Source organism: Cuculus canorus, chromosome 1 (genome assembly GCF_017976375.1).
Source record: "Cuculus canorus isolate bCucCan1 chromosome 1, bCucCan1.pri, whole genome shotgun sequence".
In the NCBI taxonomy this organism is placed as follows: domain Eukaryota; kingdom Metazoa; phylum Chordata; class Aves; order Cuculiformes; family Cuculidae; genus Cuculus; species Cuculus canorus.
Genome location: NC_071401.1, coordinates 143035758 through 143050098, shown reverse-complemented (window position 1 = coordinate 143050098; position 14341 = coordinate 143035758). Strand labels below are relative to the sequence as shown.

Genomic DNA, 14341 nt, shown 5'->3' with positions numbered 1-14341 from the left:
AAAAAAAATATTCACGTTAATACAGAAAATTTTAATTTCCTAAAAACCTTAATAGATAATAGGGCCTATAAAGCAATTAATCTTATTAAGGAGGAAAACTCCTCCGAAGGACTCACAGGTAATAAAGTGACTTTCCACTTTACAGGAGTGCTTGATGACCCACTAGTTTTTTATTGCTTATGTTCATCATCTTGTTTTAAAATTATTTTAAAATGTGAAATCTTCTGATTTGTAAGTAATTATTGCTTATTGTGATTGTATTCATTCCCCATGGTGTTTGACTGTACATCATCACTAGAAATTCAAAAATTTCATAGAGAAGTTGAAAGTGTGGCCATTTTTAAGTAGTGCAGCTTGGCTTTGTTAATGAAAATTATAAAGTCCTTATATATATGTCCTTACTCCATTCTTTGAAATAATTTATTTTCATTAAGGATGAAGATATGCGGGAGATTATCTAATTCAGACATGTTTTTATGAGGGTTGTGGCTTTATCAATATTGTCTTTTCTTATATAACCAGTAGATGACAGTAACACAGACTGGTTTCCCAACGAACGAATCTGGATTTGCAATTATAAAAAATAATTCATTCCCCTAATTTTAATTTAGAAGTTGAATGAGGATTCTCAGGTGGAATTGAATGTATTTGGCTTACATATTTTAATTTTCTGTGTTAACTTAGCTGTACTTACTATGTTTGTTTTATTGGACAAATAGAACCATGTGTTGTACAAGCTGAGTCAAGGCCAACATAATATTTCCAAGAACTTGTTTAATCACTGAACAAGTCTGCTTGCAAACTGGGCAATACGCCCATTGCCAATGTGCAGCACTGGGTTAGAACAACTTAACAATTATACTGGTTGTGTTTAAAAAGCGTCCTGACTCAAATCAGCTGTAACTGTTGGACAAGGTAGTTAAGCATGCCAGTGATTTTTTAGCATCATCAGAAAAGGACTTTCCTTTTTTTCTTGTTCTCTGGAGGCCATCAGCACTTTTTCACGCTAACAGAAGTTTGTTTAGCACCAAGGAAAAATTGCTGTCTTTGCAATTTTCCCAGCTCCAGTTGGCTTACATTGCAAAAAGCAGAGCTTACATTTTGTTGGAAGAACTCAAAGCACCGACTACCCCTATGTTACACAATTTGGACATGTATATCTCAAAGAGATATGTTCTTGATCATACTTCTGTTGCAAGTTCTGAAGAAAATATTAAAGCAGAGTTGTTTGTGATCTGTCCTAAAAGTACTTCTGAAATACAGAAGAAACGTTCTTCCCTCTCTGTACATAACGTACCAGTCTGCTTTCTAAAGAGTGAATTACAGAGCTGTCTCTACTATTTGCATGATGTTTTGGGGGAAAATCTTGCGACTGAAGAATCTGTCTTTTATTCCAAAATCCAAAGTCCAGATATAATTATGGAGAAAAGGGCTGAGGAAGCAAAGCTAGCCTGTTTTGTTTTGATTGGACTAAAAGTTTAGGCTTAAGTTCTTTGTGGTCAGGAGGCTGAGATTAAAGGGTCTGTAATTAGATTCAATACTTCATGTGTCTTAATGCCCAGAAAGGCCAAACTGTGTCTGCAGGCAATGGTAGTTGCCAGGATCGTCAAAAATAATTCATAGATGCAAGTGAAAAGGAAATTATGCACGCTTTCTGAAATAGTTTGTTCTTACTTGCACCGTGTTGTTTCGGAAGAAAGAAAGCATAGGAAATCCTTCAAGATACCTAGTAAACAACTAGAACTTGAGGTTGAAAATAAACAGTTTTACTTCTGGAAACAAATTGCCTAGATCTTGTAGGTAGTCCTCTATATTCAAGTCATGTTTCATTAGTTTTTCCTTTTGATCCTCCTGTTTTTCTTACAGTAGATATAGTGGTACCCAAGGCAAAATAAACTATTAAATGTCTGCATTTTTTATCTGCACGTGTATATAAACACTGAAAAGATTTCTACACAGCGTATACCACATATTCACAAGAGGGCAGGTGCATATTTTGATTAATATTTTTTACCAAATAATAATAAAGGTTTTTCTTTCAGATATTTTAACATTTAGGTTAATGGTAATGAGCAAAATGAAACATTCTTTTGGCTGAATTAACAACTGAGGGTAATGCTTGAAGATGAGTTCAGTGTTGGCGACCTTCTGCAAACTAAGTGATGGTACTTGAGGATTCCATTCTTCCCCAGTCCAGCTGCCCAGTGCTGGGGCTGACGGGAAGCGTGCTCTGGACCACGCTCTGAGTGCTCTTCTCTTTTACAGGCAAGTTAAAGATCAAAATAAGAAAGTAGCAAATCTGAAGCACAAAGAGCAAGTGGAGAAAAAGAAGAGCGCACAGATGCTGGAGGAGGCCAGGAGACGAGAGGATAATCTTAATGACAGCTCCCAACAGCTTCAGGTAACATGGGAATGGAGTTACAGCAATGTGGCCAGTCACTCTCTGCTGAATGCCCTGATCCGTTTTCATAGCTATTACCTAAGAAATTTGTTACCGATGCTTAAAAGGACACACTTCTCCCAGAACACTTCAAAGAAAGCAGCCTCTCTCAGTTGACTTTGTAGCTTACCCTACTTTCATAAAAGGGAAAAATAGTTTTAACTGTCAACTCAGTTATGAAATGCATCATTGAAATAATTTTATCATTTCCGCATTGATATTGGCAGGGCATGTCTTTCTTTGCTGCTTTTCTAACAGCTTTTCTCTTTAGCTGCTTTCTGTATTTTCGCAGCTGGTTTTACCTTACATTGGTGCCTTTTCTTCAGTAAATGAAAGATGACCAAGTAAGTATTCATATGGTAAATTGTGAGGTAACTGGAGGACCATGTTTTCTGTATTTACTCATCCTTGTTTGACAGTGAAATCCTACCCTACCTGATGAATTTTTGGTATGCTGGCTAGTAAATCTGCTTTATTTCACAGAATCACAGAATCACAGAATCACACAAGGTTGGAAAGGACCCATTGGATCATCGAGTCCAACCGTTCCTAACACTCCCTAAACCATGTCCCTAAGTACTTCATCCACCCGTTCCTTAAACACCTCCAGGGAAGGCGACTCGACCACCTCCCTGGGCAGCCTGTTCCAGTACCCAATGACTCTTACTGTGAAGAATTTTTTTCTGATATCCAACCTGAACCTCCCCTGACGGAGCTTCAGGCCATTCCCTCTAGTCCTGTCCCCTGTCACTTGGGAGAAGAGGCCAGCTCCCTCCTCTCCACAACCTCCTTTCAGGTAGTTGTAGAGAGTAATAAGGTCTCCCCTCAGCCTCCTCTTCTCAAGGCTAAACAACCCCAGCTCTCTCAGCCGCTCCTCATAAGACTTGTTCTCCAGCCCCCTCACCAGCTTTGTTGCTCTTCTCTGGACACGCTCCAGAGCCTCAACATCCTTCTTGTGGTGAGGGGCCCAGAACTGAACACAGTATTCGAGGTGCGGTCTCACCAGTGCCGAGTACAGAGGGAGAATAACCTCCCTGGACCTGCTGGTGACCCCATTTCTGATACAAGCCAAGATGCCATTGGCCTTCTTGGCCACCTGGGCACACTGCTGGCTCATGTTCAGAGATGATAACATGATAACATGTTATCTGTTATCATGTTATCATGTTTCTGAGATGATAACATGCTGTTGCCCTGCAGAATTATCTAGTTACCTCAATTCTGCCTAGGCATATGAAAATCACTGGTGTGAAAGCAAGTCAGGTATTTCTCATTGTGCTATGTGTTGATGTTAGCTGTAGATGGTTTATCACATGGTAAGTTTTAAAGAGCTGTCATAAAAACATTAAACTACTGCCATGAAATAAAGCAAAGATACCATGATGCTAAGTGAGGAGATAATTTTGCCTGTGTTTTCTTTAATTTACAAAAATAACTTTCCTTTTGGTGAGTGAAAATAAACATAAAATCAGTAATCTACCCTTGAAAGTTTTCATTTATTTTTAAAATCTTTAGAGAACAAGCTTTCTCATAGGTGGTTTCCATTGTTATCCTAGATTAAATCCTGTTTCACTTAACCAGCTTCATATCTTAATGCATCTACAATGAAGACATAGAATAAATCTCAATAGTTTACTAGCAAAGATAAGTCCTCTCCTTAATTTAAACAGATACTTCTTTGCTCTGAATTCCAGAGTGATGGTTTCAACTCTTTAAGAACTTTTGAAAGAACCACAGAAACATGTTTCCGTATGGAATTCTCTCAGATGCACCATTTTGTGGTTTTCCCCGTCAATTCCAGTCATGCATGTACAGGGCACTGAAATAGTTAAGCTGTAAGCAGCGTATGAAAATGATTTCATAACTGCAGACTTTTATAAAGGGCTGGGATGTGGGATTTCTACGTCTGCTAATGGGATTTGTGGCTGTAATGCTATGGCAATCCACAAGGCTCTCGTTATGTGGCAACTTAAGTTCAAATAGCACAATCCTCCTTGTGAAATGTCTTTCAAATTCCTAAAATTAATACAATATTTGGTTAGATTTGTAATCTGCATTTGAATAAATCTATGTTTTAAGTTTGAAAAGGTAAGTGGTACTTGACATTTGCCTTGGGATTATGTGCATCATGTATTTATCAAATGATACCATTCTGCATGATCATGTTTTTTGTTTTGAGGTAGTGTTTTCAGATTTTAAAAGGTGTGGCTTTCTTTTCTGGCTTTTTCCCTCACAATTATTCTTTCCCTTTTCAGTTTGCTTTCTTGTGTACAAATGGAAAGGATTGGAAATAGCCTGAAATTGTTTTCTCTTGGCTACTATTTGCATACTAAAATTGCTCTCTTCTTTTAAGTTATGTAATGTGTTTGTGCAACTACGCACAGCAGTGGGCAGAGAGTGATATTCTGGTTACTGATAATTTAAGTCCTGTTAAGACTTTAACACTAGTTTCTGATACTCCAAAGAGATTGTCCAGGATTGGTAGCTGCAGTAAGGCAGCTTTTCCGCAGAAATTATGTGGCAAAAAAAATGGTGCTGCTTTTTATCAGAGTTGTCTAAGAATGTATAATAACTGTTCTTGCAATGTACTATCCGATTCTTTACTTGCAACGTGTTTTAGCAGTAGGGTGATCATAGGTGTAAAACTATGAATAGCAGAGTTAGCATAATTGTACTCTAAATATTTCCTCTTTTTAAATTTCAGAATAAGCAACTTATGTCTAGGAACAAGAAACAAATAACCAGTTGTCTCTTTTGAGGAAGCCAAGTTGTTCGCTATTCTCTGGTTTTCTCCAGTGTTACTTTGTTGTAGGGTGGTGGTCTAATAAGGAAGCTAAAATTTGAAATAAAGATGTCCTAGTGTATAACTTTATTATCTTTACCTTTTTACATTCAGGTTTTCTATTTAGAGATGTCTATGCAGCAGTACATACTTTTCTCCACTTTGCTTATGTTTGATTCTGCACTTGTGTCTGTTGCTTTCTATATAATTGTATGCAAGTATTTCTGAGGTTAAAGATTATTAAATCCATACATGAATTTAGGATTGAAGTGGTACATGATAGTCAACAATGAAATGTGTAATATCATAGTATTAATACTACATAATTTTTCCCTAGTGCATTTCCTACTTTTGTCAACCTAATTATCCTGTTTGGGTGGGCTCAGTTTTAGAGTCTTTCCCCATATTCAACACAAGGCTGAAGGGAATGCTTTCATTCACAGATGAAAAAGGTCTGTATGCTCTAATGAAAATATCAGGCTAAGGTAAAATATGGAGTGTTTAATGACAAGTGACAGGTTCAATAAAAACTCCTTCCTTTAGAAGAGCCCTCTGCTTATAGCCTCCTGCTCTCAAGGACTGCAACATTTTGGTTTCCTGGAAGTAAAATTTACCCTGGACCACACTTCAGTTTGTTAGTTATGGAGACCTGTCTTCCTCATAGACTCTAAAGGGCACTGCCTTCTAATCGATTAAAAAGAATTAAACCTGAGAGGAATGTAGATTTTTTCTTTTTAACGCAGCCATTGTTGGCTTTGGGGTCAGGACACACAAGCACCAAGTTCAGATAATTTTGGTCTTGGTGGTTTGGGCTGGAATTAATAAAAAGATATTATGAAATACTTAAAAATATATGATCTGCATGTTCTTCAGGTGACCGTCTGCAATCCAGTCAAATAAACACGCTCCCAAGCACATACTCCACTCCTCCTCTCCGAGTCCCTAATAGGCATGTGGTTTCTTTCTTCCTGAGTCCAGTAATAAAATGTTCATTTATTCAGAGAGCTTGGATGATGGAAATTTGGTATTTTCAGGAGTGGGGGAAGAATGAAAACCATAATGTCTCAATTCTAGTGAGATGGATAAATGGCTTTCCAAATTTGTCCTTTCCTCCTGGGTTCCCTTAAACCACAACTCTCTAGAGATCTGAGAGGTTAACGAATGTCTGGACTATAAGCAGGATAAAAAAAATCAAGCTGTTAGGCTGGAGTAGTAAGTTTTTGCTTTAAATAACTAAAGCTTGGCTGCTGTGAAAAGGAAATGATATGCTGTCTTGTCCTAGACAGGTAACATTTACTGAAATTTCATGATATTTGAATGGGTACTTGGAACTGAAATCTGGATGGTAGCATGCGTATTTTCTTGTTCCATCACCCAAGCATCTTCCAGAGTTTTTAGGAGGAATTTTCAGAATATCTTCTGGCATGGAGTTGTGTACTATGGGACCTGTTATTACAGCAGCTAAACATCAGTCTGTAATTGCTGCTGACATGTCCAGAAGCTGTGTAAGATACATTTGGAAGCGTTAATGACAACTGTAACACCAAGTTAATTTATTAATTTTTTTTCACACCCCGATTTAGGTAGTTTTATATATAACTCCTAATCCATGAATTGTATACTCAAGCATATGTTTGTTTTGACCTGTGATTATGAAATTCTTTTGTCATATTGAGCCTTAAATTGGAAAAATAACCTTCTAGTGGACAAGACTGAATTTTCAATCTAAACAAATGTGCAATTTTTTGTTCAGGAATGCTTTTACTGGGATCCAGACTAAGCTTGATGAAATGGATGAGTAGCCTAAAACCTTCTTATCAAATGAACCTTCTAAATTCATTAAATATCAGGAGCTATTTGTTATGACACACCATAGCGTGTACAAACAGTCAGTATCAACATTCAAAAATCTGAAAACCCAAGTGAGGCCCAGAACATCTGGTCTTAAATTACTGAAGAATTTCCTCTTGACATGCTATGATTGGATCTTGAGAGTAGGGTGGCTGAATTTTTTCATCTACTCTGTTGATGAAAATACCATACCATGATGAGAGTGATGGTTTGTTGTCTTTTGGCTCTTAGTAAAGAGAGGTCATGCTTCCCTAATTAACGCATGAGCTTGCTTTTGAACAGTGTGTACAAAGCTTCTGAAGAAATGGTTGCATTTAAAGAAAAGCTTTCCAAACTTGAAGCTCAGTATTTCCTCTGTAGCTTTCTAGACATCTCTGGCTTTGAAGCAAATTGGTTGTGCTGGTTAAATAGTGTTACGTGGTTTTCTGGGTTAAGTGAGTTTCAAGTGCTGAATTTCTGGCTAATTCCTGTTCCATATAGACCATACAGACCATATCAGATTCCAGCCTTGCCTGCCAGAGGAGTGGAGTGTACTTTATCCCTTGGACAGCACAGCTAAGCATGCTAAGGCCCATGAAACTGCCAGCTACTCCATTTCAGCCTGGTAGAAGTCAATTCTTTAATGCCATCCTGCATCTGCAAGATATATTCCAGAGAACGGTCTGACCTATCAGACCTGTATTTTCTCATTGAGCTCAGATCCATTTTTGGGAATTATTCAGATAAAAATATTATTTTTCTCTCCCTTCCCCTTCCAGTACTTTTTAAGACATTAATTACACCAGGGAGAAGTTTGGGCCTCCCTGTTCCTGGATAATTCCCTGTACTGCCCAGCCTTGTAGATGCTAGTATTCCTGACTGGATGCCATTGGCACCTATGCAGGTGGCTTAAGTTCACTAAATGGTTTATTCAGTTCTATGTCATCCTCCTTTTGCAATCTGCGGTAGAACTCGTGGCAAAAAAATGCTGAAAGGATATTAATTTGCTTTACAATTCAGGTCTTAAGAAATTCATTAGCATTTTTTGAAATGGTAACTTTCTCTTGTCGGTCACCAGATCACTTGTAGCACACCATAAAGGATGAAACTTAATGTTATTACCTGTTCTTGATAATTAAGCAAAAGTATGAATCTGAGTTCAGAGATGATGTGAAACAGAATTGTAATGTTGATCTCTCACTATTTTGTAGGACTTTTGTTAAGGAAAATGGAGCAGTTTTGAATAAATACAGCCTCTAAAGATCAATCGTGACTCTTAAAAATCTAAACTGAATAAATGTACAAAAATTATTCCTCCTTTTTCGTTTAGGCTAGAAGTAATGGTAGCCAGTAAGTAGTTTGGGGATCTACTGACCCTGCAACCTTTTCTCTGAGAGGTTCTGTGCCAGATGGCTATGCATTAGAGAACAGGATATACATATGCAGCAGAGACTTCAGTATGCATCGTGATTTCTTAGTAGTGTAACATTCCAGTAACAACTAAAATTTCGTCAGCTTTTACAATATGTTACAGAAAATATTAATACAACAAAAGTTGCATCCTGTACTTACTTGGAGGGTTGTGTTTTTCAGCACAGTGTGTGCAGTTACTGTAGACACAAGCAAATATTTAATCCTGGCAGATGCCTGGAGAAAAACTAGCTCTCGCTGTTATCATGTCATAACTCTCCCTGTCAAGAGAGCTTTTCTTAACTTTCCTGGATGTCTGGGAGAAGTTTCAAAACTGATGACTCTTTAGCTAGGTTTTTTGTGACTTATACTGAGGGGAAGATTCTAGGCGGGGGGAATTACTTTGTATTTTAGCCTTTGGGGTGGGAGGGAATTACAAATTCATAATTAAGTATTCCTGTATATATTTACGTATCTGAAGTAGAGAGTGTATGGATGATGACTAGAAAGCCTTGCTTCATATTTTGTTATATCTGTGTGGATCGATATAGTAGTTATTAACCGTACTCAAGTATGGTATTCTTCGGTAGCAATGGTTTCTGATGGAAAAAAAAGACTAGGTATTTTCAGAATGTTAATACACAATTTTTATCATTTAATATCACAGAAACAGGACTGGAAATAAATGGTAGTTCATTCAATAGTGGAGAAATACTGCACAGTGTCAAAAAAATAGTGCATAATGTGAAGAAGTAGAGATATTATGAAATTACATGTTCTTATAAAAAATACACTGTTAGATTTCCATCTCAGCAAGGCAGTAGTGCACATGTGAGTTAGCATCTAGCTGAAAGAGAGTATTTTTCCGTTTTCTCTACTGGAGTCATGAAGTGCAACTCTATTTCAAGGAAGATCATGAAGACTTGCTAACAGATTGCCGGAAAATAAACAGGAGAAGAAGGGAAAATTATCTTGACAAACAAGAAGGAATGAAGTTAAGTACTGCAGCGTCTGCGCAGATGAGGTCCTGTTCTTATCAGTCCTTTTCATCTCTTATCCTTTTGAATCTGATAGGCTTTGTGAGACAGTAAATTCTCCACTTACTAAAAGGGAGCTCATCAAGACAAATTTTCATACATGTTAAGCCTTCAGAGGATTTACTTGGATCTGTTTCTAATACCAGTTCCTCAATTTTCCATACAGAAATCTGGTATCTGTATTTCTCCAAACAGCTGTGTACAGACAGTATATAGTAGTATGAGTGACCATCAAAAAAAATATTAATTTACCTCTCCCATTTCTTAATTTTCTTGAATTCCTGAGATTTTGGTCTGTTACTATTCTGAAAAATGTAAGCTGTGAGTCCTGAGCAATTTGTGGGCACAGCCCTGTCTCCAGTTTTAGTAAAGGTATATTTTCTGATGAATTTTTACAAGGCCTGAGTAACTTTGTTGTTGTTCATGTGTTCAGTGTTGCATGTTGAGACAAGAACAAAAATAATATGCTTTTTAACATGAAAATTATTTATTTCAAGTGGATTTCTGTGTTGCTTTATGATTTGTGTTATTAGAGAAGGGAGATGCATGGTTTTCCTCCATCTAAAATACAATGTACATTTCTGAAGTATCAGAATAAATGTATGCCCTTGTTCTTAGGTTTGATATGGCAGTTCTTATAGAGACAGAATCTGTCACGTCTACATAATCGATGCCTGTGACATTAAATATATTGTTAAGGAATTACTTTCTGTGTTTGTAAGGAGAGAGCAATCCTTACAGAATACATGTTACCATGACATTTACAGAAACTAAGCTTGAAAAGACTTGACATTTGGAATGGATAAGCATATCCCTGGATAGACGCTTAGCCATCTGCTCTATTTGTATTCACTTTATGGTTTAGCTTACTGTACATTTATTTTGTTCAGGTTAGACTATTTAGTGCCTTGACATCTTTAAAAAAGATGAACCATTTGATTCTGTCTTCTTATATAATGTAAAAATGCTCTGCATTTTGGAACAGACAGCTGGAAAAATTTTGTGAAAGTTGCTATTTACAACCGTCATTAGGCAGTCTCCCAATTATCCCAGTATTTCCTTAACTGCAAATTGAGATTTGTAGTGAGAGAAAGCCATTATGTGGCTTGAGAGTTTTTAATAGAGGAAAGAGGACTCCCTACATCCTAATGTTTCTCTATGATCCATCAGGAATATTATTCTCCAGACACACTTTCGCCTAGTCTTTTCTGCAGAAACATTAGGTGTCAGTGGAAGATGAAACCTGCTATTTGTACTCTCTTGCCTGTTTGGCAAAGAGCAGCTTTTGGTACCCTTTTTGATATGCTAGAAACTAAGTACAGTGAAGACTGGACAGCTGAACATGTGCCAACAACCTTAACCGCTCGATGTTTTTTGCATAGATTTTTTTTTTTCCCCAAGATTAGTATCTGAGTTCAAACTCTTCCTAAAAACTGTCAGAGAGATTAATGGAACTGTTGACAACATGGTGTGGTTCCTGTGAGGAGGTCTCTCCTGAGAGTAGAAAACATTGAGGGCCAGATTTAAGCAAAACAATAGGAGTACATTCAAGAGGAAGAACAGCTCTCTTTTCATTTTGGTGTCTTATTTCATGAGCCTGAGAAATGGCAATAAATTTGCATTTTTTTCCCCTCTTCTGTATTTTTTTTTCTCTCAAGCCGTTTTTTTTTTTAACTTTCTGTGTTGAAATGGTTTCTAACTCATCTCTCCCCAAGCATAGAAGTGCCCTATTGCTGCAGCTCATTTCATATTCTTATTGTTCAATAAAATGGCTATTCTGCCTTATTCTTGTTTTGCCCAAAAGAAAAGAAGGAAAGGGGGTGGGAATGTAAAGTCAGACACAATTAAGAATATATTTTTTAGTAAAAATGAATACACATGGAATTTTTGTAGTTCTGTGTCTATGGCAACAAATGATCTAGCATTTCCTTTAAAAAAGTTTCTCTAGTTGATTCTAGGTAATTGTAAATCTAATGCACTTTGTTCTATTTCAGTGTTATTCCCTGAGCTTGCTTACCAAGCTGCCCAAATTGCAGTCACCTTTAAACTACTGTTTTGAAATTCTTCTGTATGGAACAAGCCTATTTGGCCTTTAATCAGCACTTCTCCTATTACATTTTACTCTTTGCTAAAATTTACACTTTTTTAGGGCATATCAGATCAACTACTTTTACTGTATCGTTCAAATAATAGCTGGGATTGAGGCTCAGGCTGCATATCATGCATCCATGACAGAAGGTTGTAAAATATAAAAAGTCAGCACCAGTCCTTTCAGCTGTTGAGTTTTGTTTGAGATAGACTCAGATGTGAATGCAGATGGTGGCAGAAACTCACTATATTGGTATCACTTACTCTTTTGCTGAGGGTTAAAGGAGATGTTCTCCTTAACGTTCTGGAAAATGTCCATAGTCAGTTAAAATTTATCAACAAATTCCTTTTAGGGCTTTGTGTTGGTTTTGCAGCTGGTGCTTGAATTTTACCTGAATCTTGATGTAAAAAAGCTAAAGGAATTCAGTGTCCCAACAACAGTTATCCATGCCTTTCTAGTGCACAGCTTTCTTCTTCATGCCAGTCATCACTCATCTGCTTTTTTCTTCCTCCTTTTTGAAGAATCATTGAGTATTCTTAAACTGTAAATGTTTTCTACGTTGTAAATATCTTTATGTCCTAGTGCTATGGAACAGCTACTGCTTTATGCTGAGGTAATGTGTCTGGTTAAAAATGACAAATGGCAAGTGTAATATTTTCTGTATATGAGACTAAATTTCTTTAAATTTTTGAATTATATTTATTGATCTATTCAGGATATTTAAATGAAAGATAGCCTATATAGCTCCATAAGTATCTCATAACTCTAGCTCATGGATAAAATAGCAGATGAAATTCAGTATGAGTACATTTTAATATATGTCAGGAGAAACAACCTTAAATATATGTGCACAGTGGTGGGTTCTGATCTAGCTACATTACTATATGACAGCAGTCTCAGAATTTGAATAAATATTTTCATGAAAATATCATTTGTTGGCAGAACTGTTAAAAAAAAAATGCTGAGAAATATTAAAGGACAAAACAGGAAATACCAGTATGGCACTCTATATATCGATGGTGTCTTCACCTCTTGAATAATATACAATGATGTGTGCCATCCACCACAGAAAGGACATAGTGTCCTGATTTCCACTAGGATAGAGTTAATTTTCTTCCTAGTAGCTGCTGTGATTTGGATTTTATATGAAATTAATGTTGATAATACACTGGTGTTTTTAGTCAGAAATGGAGGACTTCTTCAGTTTCCCATTCTCTGCTGGTGATCAGGTACAAGAAGCTGGGAGGCACAGCCAGGCAGCTGACCCAAGCTGGCCAAAGAGATAGTCAATACTATATAACATCATGCCTAGTATATAAATGGGAAGCATGGGGTCAGAGTACGCTGCTCTGCGATCACTGCTCAGGATAGGCTGGGTATCAGTAGTTGCTCATCACTTGTTTAGTATGTTGTAGTAGTATGCTTATTCTCTCTTCCTTTATTTTCCTATTAAACTGGTTTTAACCCACAAATTCTATTTTTTTTTTTTTTACCTCTTGATTCTCTCCCCTATCCCGTTGAAGGGAGAGAGCAGGTGAGCAAGCGATTGTGTGGTGTCTGGCTGCCTACTGGGTTAAAACACATCATAGAGTAAAGGTAGAAAAGGAAGAAACTAGTTAACTTAAGGATAATCTTCTTTTCAAACAGATAGTAAATAAATTTAAATGCTTGAACATGGAAAAGAAATGAGTGAAGACAGGAGCTAGGGAGTATTTTCTCCAGCTTTGCAGGCTGAGAACAATAGATGATCATTTTGGAATATTTAGGGCTAAAGAAAAACAATAACTATTTTTCTCTTTCCTCTGAACTAGTTCAGGCTTTCATAGGAACAATTTGAATTCCATACAAAGAAGCAAGAATCACTCAGAATGTGAAGAGTTTCCACTTTCTCATCCTTTTGGGTATTATGACAGTGAATTTAAATCTTAATTTTTCTGAATGCTGTGATGCTATGAAATGCCTGTTCAAATGAAATTATCAATGTAGCAGCAAAAAGCTTTTCTTTTCAAATACTTAATTTCAGTATTTTTAAACCCATAATTTTCTGTTCATGTTAGTATCTGAAATTCCAAGTTTTACCTTTTTCTTTTCAATATTCTGTTCTTAACAGTTGTTTTTGTGTTCCATACGTTCATATGAATTGACTGTTGCCACACACCTAAGTCGTTCCATTCTTTCTGGTCCTTTCTTGCTGATTATTTTTAAAGTTTCTGTTACTATCTCCAAGTCATTAGTATGTTTATTTCCTGTGTTCAAACGTATCCTTACATTTTGAGATACAGTGATAAAGCCGATCTATGCATTTACCGGTATAGGTATTGAGAAGAACAGAAACCATTTTTAGCATTTTAAGCAAAACATTTCCCTGAATTAATATGTTTGTGTTTGGTTAGTAGCTGAATTCAGGTTGTACCGAGACAGATCTTTTCCTTGAAGTAACTTAACTTCACTTGATGTGCCTGGATTCCAGGGAGATTGTGGGTGGGTTGAGCTGTTCTCAGATGGTGTAAGACCCATTGATAATTTATTCTGACATGTGAAATTGTTTTGATGATCTTTAGTTTGAAAACCAAGAAAGGGGCATTAGAGACTAGAACGAATGTGTGAGACTGGAGGTGTTTGCAGGAATTCCCTTTGAATCTGAGAAAGTGAGCGAGATTCATTGGAATCAATTGCTGGGTAAACATTGCCTCAGTGATATTGTATCACTAGCAATTTTTGTCATATGTTCAGCTGTGAAAAAGAGGGAGGAC

The 14341-nt window shown here is 36.8% G+C and overlaps 1 protein-coding gene across 13 annotated transcripts in view; it reads left to right on the top strand.

Annotated features, from left to right (window-relative positions):
- Nucleotides 1-14341, top strand: part of ERC1 (ELKS/RAB6-interacting/CAST family member 1) — a 302814-nt gene that overhangs the window by 157245 nt on the left and 131228 nt on the right. For all 13 annotated transcript variants that reach the window (XM_054067600.1, XM_054067591.1, XM_054067580.1 and 10 more), the window contains one exon: nt 2266-2401. In XM_054067600.1, coding sequence (XP_053923575.1) covers nt 2266-2401 — 136 coding nt within the window. The remainder of the gene's footprint in view (nt 1-2265; nt 2402-14341) is intronic.